This window comes from Carex rostrata, chromosome 13 (assembly GCF_964058835.1).
Source record: "Carex rostrata chromosome 13, lpCarRost1.2, whole genome shotgun sequence".
Taxonomy (NCBI): Eukaryota; Viridiplantae; Streptophyta; class Magnoliopsida; order Poales; family Cyperaceae; genus Carex; species Carex rostrata.
In genome coordinates this window covers 11,309,255-11,330,022 of record NC_135930.1, presented here as the reverse complement: position 1 = coordinate 11,330,022, position 20,768 = coordinate 11,309,255, and the positions used below count along the sequence as shown (strand labels likewise).

The 20,768-nt window shown below is 32.3% G+C and overlaps 2 protein-coding genes and 1 non-coding gene across 3 annotated transcripts; 1 reads left to right on the top strand and 2 right to left on the bottom strand.

Moving 5' to 3' along the window:
• Positions 1–3,524: 3,524 nt before the first annotated feature.
• On the bottom strand, positions 3,525–3,598 carry TRNAI-UAU (transfer RNA isoleucine (anticodon UAU)). The gene has a single exon. It is a non-coding gene; the product is annotated as a tRNA-Ile (tRNA).
• A 3,960-nt stretch (positions 3,599–7,558) lies between these two features.
• On the top strand, positions 7,559–12,551 carry LOC144564049 (ras-related protein RABD1-like). The gene is made up of 8 exons (XM_078313547.1): positions 7,559–7,747; positions 7,859–7,931; positions 8,889–8,936; positions 9,031–9,078; positions 9,923–9,994; positions 10,225–10,380; positions 11,295–11,398; positions 12,064–12,551. The coding sequence occupies exons 1-8, from the start codon at positions 7,734–7,736 to the stop codon at positions 12,161–12,163; spliced, it is 615 nt and encodes a 204-aa protein (XP_078169673.1). The 5' UTR covers positions 7,559–7,733; the 3' UTR covers positions 12,164–12,551.
• A 912-nt stretch (positions 12,552–13,463) lies between these two features.
• LOC144564048 (ras-related protein RABA2a-like) lies at positions 13,464–16,316 on the bottom strand. The gene is made up of 2 exons (XM_078313545.1): positions 15,893–16,316; positions 13,464–14,131 (listed from the first exon to the last, which is right to left on the bottom strand). The coding sequence occupies exons 1-2, from the start codon at positions 16,064–16,066 to the stop codon at positions 13,640–13,642; spliced, it is 666 nt and encodes a 221-aa protein (XP_078169671.1). The 5' UTR covers positions 16,067–16,316; the 3' UTR covers positions 13,464–13,639.
• Positions 16,317–20,768: the final 4,452 nt, after the last annotated feature.

Genomic DNA, 20,768 nt, shown 5'->3' with positions numbered 1-20,768 from the left:
TCTAATCCAGTTTCAGGGATGTGAGAGAGTTTCTTATTTAGAAACTATGCAGGAAAGTTTCTTATTAAGAAACTGTTTATAAACTCTATGTTGGTCAAATGATTGGCTCGAATTGTTTCTCCTTTTTAATTTGTGGTTGACGTGGCTTAATAGAAACTCTAAAATGAGTTTCAGGGATGTGAGAGTTAGAAACTTTAAAGACCATAATTTCTAAAATGTAGTTAACAGTTATTTAGAAATCCTTTTGAGTTTTAGGGATGTAGATGCTCTTATATGTTAGATATGTGTTCTAAAAGTTATCTTATGTTGATCACTTTTACATGTTATGTTTATGAATTGGATGCTACATGCATTTTGTTCCATGAAATTTATGTTTATCTATAGAAGTGTTCAAGAAGATGCTCTTGGTCTTGAACCATAGAACTCTATATGATGACAAACATAAATCTCTAAAATGTTCACAGACTTGGTTATTAGCATGGAACACTAATATACCATGATAAGTTTGTCATGTTGATTAAAGTACATTGTAGTTCTATAAATGTTGATAAAGGTTTATCGTTTAATAACATGAGTATATGAAATGTTTCATATATTGAACAGACCTAACGAATGAAAATATTATATGGGTTATGTTAGTGTCATTAATATTTTCATTGTGTCTCAGAATTCTAAGATATGAGATGTATTTCTTTTTCACATGAGAAATATATAATGTAATTAGTATTAAAAGCTGCTTATCATAAGTGGTGATAAAAATATTAGTTCCTTGTATATAACTTGTGCGGGAGAAAGTTATATGTCAATAGTATCATTGCCCCTCATTTATAATGAGTGATGATATTTTGTGGGCCCCTTGGTAAAGTAGAATTATAATGCATGCAATATAACTGAAGTGCAGTTATATATTTATATAATTTACTTAAGAGACCAAGAAACGAATATAATACAAAGATGACACGGTCCGACTTTGTATATTATTCATAATATCATGTGGCAAGGAATAGACACAAGTAATGTTATTTGTAACGTTACTTTAAAGGATCATGTATTGTAAAAAGGATACTTTACATCTATGTTATTTGGGTAACTATAATGTATAGCTAGAATACCGCTTATAGTTTATGGTAATAAAATGTTTTATGCCATTGCCAACATAACACAGATCCTCCATATAGGTCACACCAACTGAACGAGAAACAAGGAGGATATTTTATTTATATGATGTATATTGTTTCATATGACATGAAATAATATATATGTGATAAATAAATATCATGACTGCTTAGAACGAAGATAAATTTATGAGAAGTGTGCATGTATATTATTTGGTATAATATGGTGCATATTATAATATACATGACACATAATTAATAATGTGCAAAACATTGTTATAACATAAGTTTATTAAAACCCAAAATGAATATGAGTTGAGACTGGTACTGTAGCGCGCACTGTAGCAGCGGCTAGGGTTGTATCTTTTATTAAAGAGAATTATACTAGGAAGGTTACACAATGGAAACCCTAGTATATTTGTATATAAGGAGAGGTAGAGAAGGTATTCAATCAGTAAGCAAGCAAAAAAATTTCTGAAAATTTATTTCCTTCTCTTCCTCTCCCTCCTAGCTGCCATCCCTCTTTCTCTCATATTATTTGATTTCTCTAATGAAGAATTAGTAGAAGAACAAGAAGGGTTATTAACTAGGTTCTAAGCTTAGATTAGATTAAGACCTCTAGCAAGGTCTTTCTAATCCTTGTTTAGTTTAAGGTGAACACTAGGAGGCCGTTTCGACAAACGAAGGTATCCAAGAGATCTAGAAGAGAATTCGACTTCTCTCTATTTACCAAATTGACATTTGGTAGAGGTATATCCAAATCACCTTTAGTAAATAGATTTGTGATGAATGAATGAGTAGATATCCATTTGCATACATTTGAATTGCTTTAATAGAATTAGCATAATAAAGTAGATCCGTAGATGCTTGTAAGAGGGTCAAATTTTTTGAATTTATCGCCTTGCCGCATCATGAAATCCTTCATTATATATATGTGATTTCGTGCTGTTGTATTATGCTATAACAATCTACAAAGGCCTAAACCCTAATCCCACTCACTACAACTTTGCATTTTAATTTTCACCCACCCTTATTAAAATTTTATAGTTCCGCCCTTGATTTTCCATGGACTACATTTTTGGAGAGAAGTTTGCAAATTACAACATATTAGACAACTGAGCTGTATTTTTCAGGTTGGAGATGACCAAACAATTCGATTTTGGCTTGATACTTGGCACTCTGCATGTCCTTTAGCGATCACTTATCCTCAACTATTTGAACTTTGCTCTAACCAATCTATTACTGTTAACCATGCCCTTACTTCTCAAGGGACTCTTGTTACTTTTAGGAGATCCTTACATGGCATCCTCCTTTTAGAATGGTTTGAAATAACTACTCTCATGTCCTCCTATTCGTTGAGTGACACAGTTGATTGTCCTCAATGGAAATGGGATGCCAAACAACAATTTACCACTGCTTCTTTATATAACTTTCTTGCATTTCGAGGTGTACATATTTCTTTTGCTAATATGTGGTGGATGGTACCAATTCTCTTGATAATACAAATTTTTATGTGGTTACTGTTTCAAAATAAAATTCTTACCAAAGAGGTCCTTACTAGAAAAAAAATGGCAAGGAGATACCACATGCCTCTTTTGTAACTGTGCAATAGAATCCACCTTGCACCTTTTTCTAAAATGTCCATATGTCGCACAAATTTGGTTCTGGATGGGCAAATTTCAAAACTTCTATGGGGATTGGACTTCTTTAGAACAAATCCTTCATTTAGCTCACAATTTAAACCCTAACCAAAAAGAAGCTATGTTGATGGTGCTTAGTGCCATATGTTGGTGTGTTTGGCGAACACGAAATGCTATCTGTTTTGATAATACTCCTGTACCTACAATTAGAAATATGCTTTTACTTATATGCTCTTTGCTGGATTATTGGACAGGATACAAAAAACGGACGGTGAGGCCATTTACTCATGAGTGGATGCCCGAAGACTTGGATATGGTGCCGCTACAATCCCTCTCCCCTGTGCTTGCTCTTATGTCACCTATGCCACATGTACTACTGGTACCCGTTCTGATGAATGCCTGAATCACTTGACTGTTATGCATTTTACCTTTGTTTTCTGAGCATGCATTATTCTCTGTTAATGTCTAAGGTTAGATGCACTTAGTTAGTTTCTGGAGTTTGTTTGAGCTAGACTTTCCTTTTTACTTGCAAATTCTTGTATGTTTTTGAATATTTGTATTTTGCATAATTCTAATGGCTTATGTCTATTTTTCCAAAAAAAAAATTTCCATGGACTGAATTTTATCAATGACGAGTAATATATTGGGTAAAATATGGTAATTGAAGTTCCTTAACAAAATATTGTAAAAAAATGGAGCAAAATAAGAAAATAATAACAATGGGCTGGAAAAGTTTGGCGCTGGATCAGACAAGTAAAAAGAAATCCAATGGTCCCGGCGGGGCTCGAACCCGCGACCTTCGGCTCATAAGACCAACGCTCTAACCAACTGAGCTACGGGACCTTGGATGTTTAATCGTATTCTATTGTTTAATTTATAGTTTTATTAAAAATTTCCAATTACACGGGCTGACAGCATGCATTGCACTTTTGTGTATCCTTTTACCCGACATTCTCATTGCACATTTGCATGTGATATAAAGGATTGACAGGTCGTAAAAGATGTGGCCTGTCACCTGTGGGACCATTTTGTCTTCGATCTTCGTTTTTATTTATATATTTATTCTTCCCTTGAAAGAGCACGATCGACCAGACTAGTTTGTTGGCCTTTTTTTTTTTTTATTATTATAATATTTTGACAATAAATATCTTAATAATATTAATAATTTATTCTAAATTAAGGGAGAACATTTAACAAACAGAAAAACTCTATAGACATTAATTGATTGTGTATCAAATTTTATATAATTTTAATGTTATTAAATTTTTTACCGAAGACCTTCGCAAATTACAAGTGGTTTGATAAATAATAACATTTACATCAAATTTCATGCATCGCTGTACATGCGGATGATATAAATATAATTTTAGTTGCTTTTTCTTTATCTAAGTGAAGGAATTCTTTAGCGTTATGGATACATCATACATATGATTTAGGATGTAAACAAAACACTAGAGATGGCATCTATAAAATTTACTAGGCGGTTGTTAACATTTTTTTTTATGTCAAGATATGATAAAGATTGTTCAAATTTGTAATTTTGATTTCTTTTGTGCGCTTACATAAGAAAATGAATTATTGGTTAATAAGTAAACGAAATTTTAAAATTTGTCAATTTTCTCTTCCGTTTGTTTCAATTATAAGTATAAGTATTTAGGTTACATAGGACGGATTTTTACGGATTCAAATATTTAAATACGAATAGTTACAGATACAGATACAGATACAGATACGAATACAATTTATGTGATTCAGATACGGATACGATTTCAATTTCAAAATCGGATACGGATGCCGATACAGATAATTGTATCCATATATTTTAAATTTTCATATATCCGAAAAGAGTTAGGCTGGGGTGCTATGGATAGCATAGTGTCCTCTATGCTACGGCTCAATATTTGAGTTTTCAAAATCCAAACGGTCGATCCGAACCGTTCATCTTATTCTCCATATTAATATCTGCTTGGAGACCAAATTTTATAATTTTCTGAATTTTTTTACTATTTATTAAGCCACTTTGAAAATCGCTAATCCAACGGTTTTACTGTTTTGTGCAGCCACCGTTGGATCAACAATTTTGTAAAATACTTAATAAATAGTAAAAAAATTCAGAAAAATGTAAAATTTGGTCTCCAAGCAAATATTAATATGGAGAATAAGATGAACGGTTCGGATCGACCGTTTGGATTTTGAAAACTCGAATATTGAGCCGTAGCATAGAGGCCTCTATGCTATCCATAGCACCCCAGCCTAACTCATCCGAAAATAATCACCTCTCCGAGCAACTATTTTATACCATTAATTGAATTTTTGGGAAATGCAATAGAGACAAACTCACGTACACACATGAATACATGATACATATTCAATTAGATCACATCGGTGGAAATAAACATAAAACAATTAATTATTTTAATTCATTTGTTGGTTTCTAATACAATGAAAAATTATAAATTAGATACCAGTAACCAAATTAATTAATTTAATTATATCAGTATATTAATTTTTTTTATTTTGTAATAAGAAAAATAATTTGTTCAAAAAATAAATTAATGTTGTTAAAATATCCAGATTATATATATGAATTATATCCGTATCTATTAATATCCGATCCGTATTTGTATCTGTCTAATATCTGATTCGTATTCGTATAAGAAAAATAAAAGCATATACATATATAGTTCTACCACTATCCGATCCGTATCCGATTCGTTTGCACCCCTAGTTATGTATTTAGGGGTCAAAACAGATCAGATATAAAGCGAATAATGGTAAAATTACCGATTTTTTTATTTATATCCAAAATAAAATTTAAATTTAAAAAACTAACCAACTAGCTAATGAAATTGCAAAACTACCCAAACCGGTTAACCATTAACCGGACTCAAATCAAATTTTTGGTTATTGGTTTCCCGGATCCATTGAAATAGTCCGGTTAACCATTAACCGGAAATTTGATTTGAGTCCGGTTAATGGTTAACCGGATTTGTGAATTTTCCTTTTTTTTTTTTTTAAAACAGAAATTTTTTATTTTATTTTATTTTTGTATTAAAATATTAGAAATGTTGAATATATTTCTTTGAAAATAAATGGAATACAATATAATTTGATTTATTAGAAAGACTGCAACTAATAACCCGGATCAATATTTTTCAGGCCGGATTTTTCGCGGCTGTACGAAAAATTAATATATTTCTTTATGTGCTATTGGAAAAAAATAAAAATGCTTAGATTCTGAGTTATTGATCCCGGTTCAAAAGTCACTTCTATGCAATCTAGAAAATATTGTGATCCTTCTAGGACATTTAATTTATGAAAAGTTGTTTCTATTTTTGGAAAAAAAACAAAAACTTTAATTTATTTAATAACTGTTTTTAAAAAGAATTCTCAAAATAGATACAACTTTTCATAAATTAAATGTCCTAGAAGGATCACAATATTTTCTAGATTGCATAGAAGTGACTTTTGAACCGGGATCAATAACTCAGAATCTAAGCATTTTTATTTTTTTCCAATAGCACATAAAGAAATATATTAATTTTTCGTACAGCCGCGAAAAATCCGGCCTGAAAAATATTGATCCGGGTTATTAGTTGCAGTCTTTCTAATAAATCAAATTATATTGTATTCCATTTATTTTCAAAGAAATATATTCAACATTTCTAATATTTTAATACAAAAATAAAATAAAATAAAAAATTTCTGTTTTAAAAAAAAAAAAAGGAAAATTCACAAATCCGGTTAACCATTAACCGGACTCAAATCAAATTTCCGGTTAATGGTTAACCGGACTATTTCAATGGATCCGGGAAACCAATAACCAAAAATTTGATTTGAGTCCGGTTAATGGTTAACCGGTTTGGGTAGTTTTGCAATTTCATTAGCTAGTTGGTTAGTTTTTTAAATTTAAATTTTATTTTGGATATAAATAAAAAAATCGGGTAAAATTATATATGTATCTATTTTTATTTTTCAGATATAGATATAGATCAGATCGAATATTTATTAAAATATATATAGATATTATTAAAAAAAATACTAAAATTCATAATATTTATCTAATTATGACAATGAATAAGATAAAATTGTAGCTGTGTTCACACACTATTATTTAAAAAATAGTAAAATTATTAAATTATATGGTAAATATCTACTATTTGAATGCATATAATTAAAACTTAAAAATTAAAAATGATTTACTATTAAATTATATGGTACATATATCTTATACATATAATTTAAAATTTAAAATAATATTTGTAGGTTCTGATATTTATATCTAATTTTTTAAAAAACAGACCTTTTATACTCGTTCCGTTTTCACCCTATCTGTATCAGGCTTGTTGCATGATAATAAAACGAGCAGTCATAAATTTTTATATAAATTATGCTCAATGCAAACTCAAAATTATAACCTTAGCAAAATTGAACCGGCATAAGTTTTACCATAAAAAGACGAACTTTTTTTATGAACCATAATTAGAAAAAAGAAATTTATCAAACCAACATTATTATTTTTTTTAAAAATATAATAAGGACTAACATGTCATTTTGGTCCCGATTTTTTTTTCTTTGAGACTGAAATGACAATTTGGTCTCAGATATTTTTACAATTTTTCAACGTATTTTTTTCTCAAAATCTGTGAAAATGGTTGGACAGATTTCGGTCCCAAAAAAAAAAATTCGGAACCGAAAATGATAGTACAGTCCTTATGATTTTTGTAAAAAAAAAAAAAGTAATCATGGTTTGGTAAATATATATATTTTTTTCTAATTATGATTTATAAAAAAATTCTAAAAAGACGCTATAAATACTTGTGAGAAATTCAAAACTTTCAGGGGTTAAAGTGCAAGAAAGTCCTGTGAAGAATAGTAGTGGAGAAAGACGAGAAGTTGAACAAGCAAAGAAAGCTACCTTTCTTCGTTCTTCGCATTTACCCGCAAATCCTCCCAAACGAGCAACCAACTTCAAGCCATGAGCAACGATTAGTGAGTATCTGATATTTGCTCTTTTTGAACCTCCTTTTGCAATTAATGTTCGATTTCTCAGTCTTGATCGGTTGGCATGTTTGTTTAATTCCTTGGGATTTTTCCTTCCAGCGATTACCTCTTCAAGCTTCTTTTGATCGGTGATTCCTCCGTTGGAAAATCATGCCTCTTACTGAGATTTGCTGTCAGTATATAGATATTCTCTATTAATTTTGTTGTCGACCTTTAAATTCGTAGTTCTTTTTTTTGTTTAAATAAAGACGCGATTTTAGTTTCATTAACTGATTTGATATCATATTGTTTTGTAAGTTTATCGCCTGGAGTACGGCTAACGCGCTTCCTCTAGCATATGGGCCGAAATGCTTGGGGTGAAAAGTTGAAATTTCAAAATCCAAAAAGTCGGTCGATCTGAACCGTTCATCTTCTTCTCCATATTAATATCTGCTTGGAGACCAAATTTTACATTTTTCTGAAGTTTTTTACTATTTATTAAGCCATTTTGAAAATCACTGATCCAACGGTGGCTTACCAAACAGTAAAAATCAGAAGCTACCGTTGGATCAGCGATTTTCAAAATGGCTTAATAAATAGTAAAAAATTTCAGAAAAATGTAAAATTTGGTCTCCAAGCAGATATTAAAATGGAGAAGAAGATGAACGGTTCAGATCGACTTTTTGGATTTTGAAATTTCAACTTTTCACCAGAAGCATTTCGACCCATATGCTAGAGGAAGCGCGTTAGCCGTACTCTTATCGCCTGTGAAATTATCTGAAGAATTTGTAAATTAGGAATGCATTTGCCTTGGTCCTCTATTGAGCATAATTTGAAAGATTTGAAAACAAGTAGCGAGTTTCTCAATTTATTACAAGGGGTATATTGTATTGGGTTTGTTTTATTTTTTGGTAGTTTTACTTGTGAAATGGAATGGACAATCTTTTTATAGGAATGATATCCGGGAATTGTTATTTGGGTTTCTAAATTTGAAAGGTTTATACAATCAGAGTATTAGAGCAATTAGATTCAAAATGCATCTTCATTCTTTTTAAAAAAAAATCAAAAATATATCGTGTTGTCTGTTCATGTGATTCAGTTTACCTCCAAAATTATAAGTCTTTTTAATTGACATCTGTTGTCTTTTCAGGATGATTCTTATGTCGATAGTTACATCAGTACTATTGGTGTGGATTTTGTAAGTCAATTGCCTTTTCCATTCAGTTTGACATACACTGATTAATTTTGTAAATTGAATTTTATTTAATGAAAATTACTTTATGCACTTTCAGAAAATCCGCACCATTGATCTAGATGGAAAGACAGTCAAGTTGCAAATTGTAAGAGTATTTTTGCATTTTCTAATAGCAACAATATCCTTATTTTCTATCATTTTCCTTCATTGGAGTAATTAGTTTAATAAAGTCTACTTTTAGTTATTTAAATATCCAGCAGTTGAGCATTTGTTTGTAAGGATCAATAAAATGAAGTTGTAATGTCTTATTCTCCTTTTTTTTTTTAAAAAAAAAAATTAGGCATTTGATGTTTATTCAATGTGTTCAAACATATCACATTGTCCCACAAAAAGATAAAAAAAGGTTTTTTTTTTTTTTTAAAATACTACAGCTTGGTAGGATAGGGATGTAGTTGATAACTTTCAGAGTATCTTGTTCTACATTGTTATATCTGAGTTTACTGTTTTCAAGGGGCAAATGAAATGCTTTTTATAAACTTTAGTAATTTCAATTTAAAAGCTTTTATTTAAATGACCATTCAGATTCAGAATTTTTTTCGTTTTCTTTTTTGTAATCATTTTCCTTTGGAAAGTCAATATTTGGTTTATGCAACAATTGGAGCAATGAATGTCGGTCCCAGAGATGGTAAGGGTTCGTATTCCAAAATAAGAAATATCATATGTATTTCTGGAGAAAACTAAGAATGTTCATTGCACCAACCTCATCGATATTTTTTAATACAGATATGTACTTTTTGTACTTTGATACATGCCATAAGGCCACTATCTGATTATTTGCTTGGAAGGGAATTAACAACTAGGCATGTTTGCTGGGGCAATAAGAAAAGAACCTTTGTTTCTGGTCCTTGGCAATTTGTTTTTTTCTTTTGACAATCGTTGGTTGAGTTTCAATACATTCATTTTTATCTCTCTCTATCTTTTTGTTGTAGTGGGATACAGCAGGACAGGAGAGGTTTAGGACCATCACAAGCAGCTACTACCGTGGTGCTCATGGAATAATAGTATGTTTTCATTTTGGATAAACTTTCATTTTGCACCTTCTTTTTGTCTATATTTCAAAAACACCTTGCATTAATGCTATCAGCAGTACTTACCAATTAATGGATCATCAACTTGGGAATATCACGCTAAGATGGTTGTTCTGACTCATGTAACATGATTGGATTTGCTCTTTATAATTCATAATCTTGAAATATGATTTGGACGTGTGTGTTCATGTTCTATTGCACAGATAGTATATGATGTGACGGAGATGGAGAGCTATAACAATGTGAAACAGTGGCTAAGTGAGATTGATCGGTATGCTAGTGATAGTGTCTGCAAGCTTCTTGTTGGCAACAAATGTGATCTGGTTGATAATAAGGTTGTTCAGACTGAAACTGCTCAGGTATTGCTTGAAATTGGTCATAAGTCTCTTTTTTCTTTTTGAGTTATTCTCCAACACACCATATTTTATAAGAGAAAAATAAGCAACTAGTTTTGACCATCTGATCAAACAAGGATAAATACAGAATGTTTGCTTTAAGACTGGTTCATAATTTTTAGTAAGAAAATATTCACTAATAAATATATCATGAGAAAAAAATACTTCTATATCCTTCTCATTTGATTTTAGGAAACCTCAATAACATAACATAACCATCCAATCAAATCTTCAATAAAATTTTGGAGTACTGAAGCAAACTTTTTTATCTTATTGTTACCGTGGGTTTTAATTGGCTGTTTTTGTTTTCTTTTTAGTGCGTACGCACACGTGTTTTTTTTTCTTTTCTTCTTCTTTTTTCTTTTTGGGGTTAGGGGGTGGGGGGTTGAGGGGTTAAGAGATGAAACTTTTGGGTGGCCAATTTTATGTGATTCCAAGGTAAGAAGCTCAGATGGTCTGGTTGGCAAACTGTATTCTTTTTCTTTTATTTTTATTGCCTGTCTGTGTGGTGTTGGTACAGCTGGCGAATGGGTTGGAGTTAGTTTAAAACTTTAAATTAACATTATTTTTATATTTGAAGAATTTTTGGGGGTGACCTGATCCAACCCTCTATAAGGTCAGAAAACTCTAATTAAATGTAACCTGTCTAAAATATGAATCGGTCTGTATCAAATGGAACTGTCTTGGCAACCCAATAAATACATTGCATCACGTCATTTGTCTGGTTTGGTTAATTTGTCAGGTCCGTGTCAACATTATTACCAGTACATGATGTATACTAATCAACCTTGCAGCTAAGCCATGCAAGCTTATAATCCTACTTTTTTAGAACTGTTTCAAATATTTTGAGCTAAAGATTTTTTTTAAAAAAAAAATAGGCATTTGCTGATTCACTGGGTATACCTTTTCTCGAAACAAGTGCGAAGGAGTCGATAAATGTGGAGAAAGCTTTCTTAACCATGTCTGCTGAGATTAAGAGAAGGTATTATTATGCTTATGGAAACATCTTACCTGTCTATCATAGGGTATGCCAGCAGTTATGTACTTATGTAACACGGATTCAAACAGCCAGGTTCAACTGGTATCATCTTGAACCTGTAATTATGGCTTATATTGTTAATAGCAAACAAGCTAGGCTCAGTAGTAAGACAAACAAGTGCAGGGCTAGGTTGTACCAAACTGGCTCAGTAGTCAGGTTTGAGTCTCCTGCCTTATCATTCATTTCTTCAGATACATTTTAGAAGTGCTTAATTTGTAGACTATAATCCAATTGGAGTTTAATTGCGCCTTTTAACTGGGTAAACCAATTCAATGTATATACCTGTCACTATTTGGTATGCTCGTTAATTTGTTGAGTTAGGTGCTTTCCCTACTATAAAAGAGAAATATTAGTGGGGTATCTAGTTCAAAACTTCCCTAATTGACCTTTTCTCTGGTCAATTTCGTAGTGCAAAATTAGTAGTACCAAGGAGAGCTGGTTATGTAGTAGATTAGTATTATCATGTTTTGTAAGGGTATTTGATATTCTGTATATTTCTCGAGGTATGCATAATGTTACTCACCTATGAGGGATTTAAGTGATATTGTTGGAGTTTTGTGGAAGTGTCCCATTGTGAAATCTCCTTGAAATGTTTAATTTCTTTTCAGGGTTGCAAGCCAACCAACTATAGACAAGAAGCCAACAACAACTGTTCAGATAAAAGGGCAACCTCTTCAGCAAAAAAGCAGCTCCTGCTGCTCGTCATAGTTTATTTAAATTGCAGGACAATTTACACCAGAGCCCTTGAAATTCCGAATATTTGCACATATATATCCTCCGAACTTAATTTTTTTTTTTAGTCAAAACATCGAAGAGCAGAAAAATGAATATGATATTCATGATGCAAAAAGAAAACACAAGTTTGGGTGGGTAATGCAGGATTAAAGGAAAAACGGAAGTTCCTCTGGCTCACTTGTCATTGTCTCTGATGTCTTACATTTGGTTATGCTTTCTCTCTTTATTTTATGTCAAGTTGAGAAAGAACTGGTACATTAGACTAAAATATTGTGTGATGCTATGACTTGGGTTCTAATGGAGTTTGTAATGCTAATCAGTAATATAGCAAACTGGAAATTATTGCTGGCTATTCTTCGATGGTTGTTCTTGCTAATTTTCCATTTATTTCAAGATATGTAACTATTTTGTCATGGTTGAGAAGGTTCTTTCGTAATTTTTCTTTTTAGTTAACTGCATGTTAATAATGAATAGTAGGCTACTAGCAATGCCTATCCTTGGCAGAGGTGCAGGGCATAAAATGTTTTTGGAAAACCTGCGTAATAGGCCAAGTAGAAGACAATACAAAAGAATAGCTAGGATTGTTTACATGTGCAGATGTGCTCACTGACAATTCATCTTTGGTAGTGGAGCCTAATATTATATTGCTTAATTTAAGCACTTTGTTATAGAGTTTTACAACATTATAATTCGTCATTTTTTTTAAACGACAAGAATCATACACTAGAAGTAGAGAGAATCATGCAAAGATGCGGTGGAATTGGGCATGTAGAGCACCATTGCATCCATGTCTTAGATGGACATCAACCATTCAAACATTTTACATAACGTTTGACAAAGTAAACACGTCAAAATATACAATAATATTCTGAGCAAATTGTCAATGTCCTCAAAGAAGAAACACAACATAAAAAAGGAATGCACATATGTGTTCGGACACAATCAGAATTAAAGTGAAAACATCTCTGTTCCAATAATCTGAAAAGCAATAACTACAGATTACAGAATATAACAATTTGCTACACAACTCCAACAGATCCCCCCCCCCCTTCTTACATAAGCTACCTTTTGATACTCTCTCTCAACAAATACTTGAATGGTGTTTGTTTTTATTGACACTTTCTATTACCCTCCAACCTAAATCGGCTTTTTGGGCCCAAAAAATACATAAATAAATTAATAGGTTTCTTACTGCTGCTTCTTTACAGACGATCTCTACAAAATTACAGTAACCGTAACTATATTATTGGTAAAAGGAAATTATCTATCAAAATTCCCAAGAAAAATCACACAAAAAAACAGAAAGATACGTGTTCCAACATACAAAAACCACAAAAGCAAATATAGAACACACCTCTATCCAATAAATTATGAATTCACAAAAAAATAAAAAAGCAAAGAATATAACAATTTGCTACACAAACTCACACCCTTCCCCCCAAACTATAGCTAAGTAGAACAGCACGACTTCTTGGTACCATCTCCCTCGGCTGCCGACACATCAATAGTCTTCCCTTCCTTGACTCCATTGGCCTTTCCGTTTGCTTCCTCTGGACCAGATATCGGCTTTTTGCTAATTGTCCTATAAATATCTCCTAAAATCATTTGAAATGCGGCCTCGACATTAGTAGCATCAAGAGCTGATGTCTCAATGTAAGAAAGCTCCTCCTTCTCGGCATATCCCTGTGCATCCTCAGTGGCAACAGCACGCAGGTGCTTAAGGTCAGTCTTGTTGCCGACAAGCATGATGCGAATGTTAGGGTCTGCATGGTCCCGCAGCTCCTTGAGCCACCTGGCGATGTTATCGAATGTTGAGGGCTTGCTAACATCGTAGACCAAGACAGCACCAAGGGCCCCGCGGTAGTATGCGCTTGTGATTGCACGATATCTCTCTTGCCCTGCGGTGTCCCATATTTGCGCCTTTATTACCCTTCCCTCCACCTGGTTTGAGCAAAGTGATTCAATACTAGAGGCAAAAGAAAATGAATGCAGGCAAAACTGACTATATTGATTAAAATCCTACTATTTTAAGCAAATCACTAGCCATAATTGTAGTAAACATTTGTGTAATTTGAATTGTATGAGAGGGATGCAAGTACAGATATGTAAAAATGCATGAATTGGCAGATATCCAGTAGCATCTTTGTTTTCATTAGTTAAGTTTGGTGTTCTGAGGAAATATGATGCTTGAAAAGAGTGAAGTTTTTCTTCTTTTTTAATGTAAATCAGTAGGCCAATTGCCAGCCATTTCACAAAAAAAGAGAGTACAAAGCTGTAAATTGAAAAGAGAAGGTAAATTAGTGTCAGTACCAAATAATGTTTGGTAGTTATTCTACTGGGAACACGCCTGGTTCATTGGCCTAAATTGGTTCACAAATTAAGCTGAAGCTGGCCTATACTGTCAATTTAGTGGGTTTTATATTTCTGACAAGTATGGTTCATGTTGGCAATTCGTTCCTTATTAATGAATAATGCTGGCGGAAATGATGATTTTTTTACTTCAATTATTTGCATGTGTGATGTATGGTGTTTTTCGGGTTCACAATCAGTGTTATGCATTGTTATTTTGAGATGCTAACAAGGTGTTTGACAATGACCACACATACATGTGTGCAGAACCTCCCAACAGAAATAACACACATATTTAAGCAATATTTGCTTCTTTTTCCTACCTTTTAGTCTAGCTTGCAATTTTATGAACTACTGCACCATCTGTGCTTTACAAATGAGTTAAATTCTGGTTGTGAACTTCATACTCTCAGCAATAACAAACAACTAGAAGTTACCGAACAACAATAAAACAGACCATGTTCATATCTAAATATTTGAAAGTTACTTTAGACACTATAGACCAACTGAATATAATATTTGTGTTTATTTTTCCTCACAAGGTGAATAGGCTTAATAAGCAACATACATAGTACTGTTTTAGTTCGATAACAGTACAAATTGGTTGAACTGAAATCCTTGGAAATAGGCTGATAGGAGACAAGATAAGTTAGATTTTTCAAAATGGGAACTTCACTTCATTTTTGACACATCAGTGGAGATCTTAATTCTGGATGGAAGATGCCTCCTGTGTTGCCGTAAGCAGTCAGAGGATCTTATAAGTGATTAGTGAAGGAATTAAATTAAGATCAGCAACTTAGGAGTCATGACTAAATGCCCTGAAGTCTTACCCCTCAAGACATCAACATTTCAGAGATAAAGTTCTTACCAACATTACCCACCAATCTTTCTTCCTAATTGAAGGAAGAACAGTAACTGTTGAGAAGTGAACTTGTAAAATAAATCAAAATTGACTGCATCATAAAATCCAGGGGAGCAGATTAAGCGTGGATTTAGAATAATAAGCCACAAAATAGCTAACTAAGATCCAAATTAGCAACAGCAATTTGATCAAATCCATCTTCTTAATGTGAACATCTGATAGATTTACTATGAAAAATGCCTACTAGGAAGTAAAAAACTCCTCTAGAAAAATCATCTTAAACCAAACAGATCCATTGCACAACCACAGATCTAAGCATGAGTGAACAGGAAATGATAGTTAGCTCACCAATTATGTAATCACTTAATAATTAACCTAATCACAATGCACTAAGACATCAATGTACTAACAGATCGACAGAAAGCCAGAAACTGATGAATAATTAAAATTCGCAATGAATTAAGCTGCTGAAAGGGGAGAACAGCCCATACCTGTAGTGTCCGGGTTGCGAATTCGACTCCGATAGTGGATTTGGACTCCAAACAGAACTCATTTCGGGTGAACCTGGAGAGAAGATTGGATTTACCTACACCAGAATCCCCGATCAAAACCACCTTAAACAGGTAGTCGTACTCATCCTCAGGTCTCCTCCTCGCGCCCGCCATTTAGAAACCCGACCCGATAATGTTGAATAGATAGATCCGGTCAGATCGGATTTGATCTGGCGGTACTTCTTGCTCGTTTCTTCTAGATCTTCTCTTTGAAGCAGAAGCAGGGATGTGCAGTTATAGAGGGAAAGCTACGTTCGTTGGTTGCTCAATATGGACAGAGGTCTCTCCATCTCTGGCTTGGTTGGGAACTTAAACGGTAGCTTCGAACTATTTCCACGTAGCGAATGCACAAATACTATTACAAATAGTATGGAACTTAATTTCATCATTGACGAGTTGCCGCGTTGTCGCGTTTATAGTTTCGTAAATAGTTGTAAGAAATCAACGTGTTGGAGAATGTAATTGGAACAGCGCAGCTGTTAGACAGTACTTGGTTGGCTCGTCTCCAGTGGTATAATACTGGAGGTGTCCTTCGTCATGCAGTTATACACTTATACTTGGTGCCAGCAAGGCCCGTAATCCTTCCTTATTCTCTGCCACGCCGCATGATAAATGCTGACGTACAAATCATTGAATTTCTAAGAATTTTGAAGTTAGTGATCTGTGAATTTTAAAGCTATCGAGCGGTTTATAGTTGTGAACTTGTGATGAAGATTAAAATCGTAGCTGAGCAAGAGTTTTGAGAAACCAGACTGGAAATTTTGCTCTAAAGCCTAGGGATAAAATACTTGGAGGGCAATAATAATTGCCCCTTTTTGATTTTCTTATTTATCCACTTTACAAAATTTAATAATGTAAAAGTCTTGATTCTTTTCTTGTATTATTTAATTTCTTTACAATTTCCAATTATTTTGGATTAAAGTATATTGGTTTCAAGCTGTCAGGAGAAGTAACTTATAAATGATGCTTAACGCTTTATACCACTGACCACTCTATTTATGTTTGAGGCTGTTTTGGGCTTTTCTCTTTTCCAAGCTGGGTTCAAATGGGCTTTTCCCTTGTTAGTTTTCTTAGCAACATTTTAGCTTACTTTGGGCTTCGCCTCTCGTACACGCAAGAGAGCGATTGTAGAATTATTGTCAAAACTAACTGTAGACAAGAAGCCAACGATAATTGTTCAGATTTCATGTGCTGAGTAGAAAGCAATACGAAAGAACAACTAGAGCAGCAAGGATGGTTTACATGTGCAGATCGACGTGTTATCTTTCTTTGGTAGTGGAGCAAATATTACTTATTCAATGTCAGAATAAACCTTGTTACTGCGTTGTTTACAAAGGAATAAATTGTCAATCGTCGACCGAAAATAATCATGCCCTCCAAGTACATAAAAGGATCATCCAAAAGCTGCCATTAAAACCTAACAACTAGGATTTTGAATTTAGTTTGAAAAAATAATTAGGAGGTAAGCTACATATAGAGAATCAGAACAATTGCAGAGAAAAAAATAAAAATAAAAGATATCTAATAGGAAATTTTACCCATCGCTAAGTGCTTAGAAGTACCACATCTTGGTTCTACATGGAAGTAAGAAGAAAACAGAAGAAGATGAGAACTATTTCGTCTTAATACTTCGCTGAAATCGACCTAGATAAAATATCTCCACTTTTCATGCGATTTTGCTGAGACTTTTTCTTTCTCAAATTTCACCGAATCATTTCGCATTGCTTTTAATCTTCGCTATCGATTATTAATGCGACGCGAATTCCTTCTTCATTTCGCATTTGATAAATTACGTGGACATTCCGATCAGAGTGTTAAACCACCCTCCAACCTAAATCGGTTTATCTGGCAAATAATAATACTAATCATAACAAATAAATAATTAATAAATTGGCTTCTCACTATTGCTTCTGTACAGACAAGAAAAATCCCAAGAAAAATCACACAAAAAATGGAAAGAAACGTGTTCAAACATATATACATGTTAAAAATTATAACAGCAAGTAGCTTTAAATTGTAATGGCTAGTTATAATTAATAGACTGGGAGTTAGTGGTTATAATTAATAGTACAACAGTTAGCTTTTTATTTTTTCTATAAATAGAGACACATGTAAAGCAAATAATAAGATCACAATAATAATTTATTTTTTTAAATAACTTCTTTCTTGTCTTATAAAAAATAACATAGTATCAGAGCCATAGATCTAAAATTCTGCACAATTGTCACCTTAACTAGCAAAGCTAGTCGATACCAGCCAGTGTTTTAATAACCGGTTCTTATTCGATATTCAGAAAGCCACCGCATATACGATATGCGGCCGCATATTCGGATTTTTATTTGGATTTATATATTCGAATTTTCAAATGAAAAATCATAGGCATTAACTCCAATAAACATATATAAACATTACAAATAAACATAAATAAAACATAACATAAGTTAAAACAAGTTAATAACCCACAGTACAAATTACAAAACTACAAATAAGCATAAATAAAACATTAGTTCATTCTTAAATAAATTAAATTATAACTTATTTGGATTCTTATTCTCTATTCGGAAAAATTCGGCCGAATAGATAATATGCGGAAAAAAATATGTGGCTGAATATTCGAAACCAAATATTGGACCGAATACTCATTTTCTATTCTGATGCCAACCAAATACGAATATTTGGCCGACTAAACCGACTTTTAAAACACTGGTACCAGCAAAGAAAATAAAAAAGAGTCAAGAGCCAATAAGGTAATAACTCAACAAGTGTCAAGAGAAAGAAGGATAAGAGCCAAAGAGCCAAAATAGTCCTCTCTCTGCTTATATCAGAAAACCGGTAAGATGGTAACAATATCATAGTATTTGTTCTTATTAGTAAAGAACCAAAAAAAAATTCAAAAACCAAAAAAGGGGATAAAGTAAGGACATAAATTTAGTCTTACCAAAATCTTCTTTAAAAATCTTTCTTTAATTTAAAAAAAAAAAATCATACAATCATGACACAGAATTTTAGTCTTACCAATCACCAAAGCAATCTCAATAGTTGTTCAAATTGCAAAAAAGAGGGTCACACCCAAGATCAGTATTGGTTCTTGTATCCTAATCTCGGATCAAAAGGGTGGAAAGTGGCGGAGAAATGAGAGATAAATTGGATCAGACTGGGCGAGGGAGATGCATCTGCTTCCCACTCATGTGCCACAAATAATTCAATCCCGATGCCACGACATCTTCTCCAACAAATTCTCGAAATGCTTTCTAACTAAATGCAAAAGAGCAACCTTCTCTAACAAATCATCGGAATGCTTCCTAACCAAATTCAAAATAAGAACTCATGTGATATTGCCTCTATACCACACCAAAATCCACTTCGGGCAACCAAAAAGTTGGTTGCAATAGCTATTATTTGGTTGCAATAGATTTGATAGAAATAGATTTACAACCAACTCTTTGGTTGCAATAAAAATTTGCTTATTGCAACCATAATTTGGTTGCTATACCAACATGGCAACAAGATTTGCAACCAAATAAACAGTTGCTATTGCACATTTATCGCAACAAAAATGGTAGCAATAAAATAGTATTCACAACTAAAAAATGGTAGGAATAAAATAATATATCGCAATGAAATTTATGGTTGCAACTTATACAATTATTGCAACCAAATTTTAGTTGCATAAAATGTGTAGCAATAATCTATTGGAACCAAAAAAATTATTGCTATTGCGCATTTATCGCAACAAAAAAATGATAGTAATAAGATAGTATAGCACAACGAAATTCATAATTGCAATTGTGCATTTGTCGCAACCATAAAATGGTAACAATATTATAATATATCGCGACAAAATATATAGTTGCAGTATGTAAAAGAAATGCAACCAAATGTTGGTTGCAATTGATAAGTCTAATGCAACCTTAAATATTTTAATGCAACGAAAATTAGTATGCACACACAATTCTAATGCAATGAAATTTTGGTTGCAATTAATAAAATATAGTGTAACAAAATTAATATGCAGATGTAATTCTAATATTGATTGTAATTAGTTATTCTATTCATTCAATTTTGATACTCTGAAATTTATAATATAACATATAGCTATAATATAAATAGATACAATAATTAAGAAAAAAGACTTTCATAAAACATTAATATACATTATTCAAATTTAAAATTTACATTGATAATAACAAAAGAAAAAAATCACTCTGTCATCTAAAGAGAAAAAAATAGACTAAGACATTATATATCTAGTTCAAATATAATAGCTTATTCCTCAGTAAAGCTCTGTCTCTTTGACCGACAATTGTAAAAGTTTTTTTTTGTCTTGTCTTGTCTTGTCTTGTCAAGATATAGTAATAACTTATTTAATTTTACGCCTCTTTTGTTAGGCTGCACAATATTAAAATAAATTACAAGTTCAATAGAATTTGCAGGCGAATAATCAAAAGATTGCTACCGCAATATATTTTGAAAAGTATTAAGATAAAAAATCCCAAACAAAATAAAATTTGCAAATTGTAGTAAATCTGCACAAATTTAAATATGTTAACTATGACCATATGTGCTATTCTTTCGACTCAATTATCAAACAAGAATATTGTGTAATTATCAAATTATAATTTATAACATTGTACATGCAATTGTGTACTATTGCTTCTTTTACTGTAGAGAGATACATATGTGAGCAACATGTGTTAATATTTGTCTTTCAACACAGAAGGAATGACATGAACCTAAACTAAAAGACCTATTTTATTGTAAACAAAACCTTGTTTTCATACAATATAAATCTGAAAAAAAAACTTGTTAAATAGAA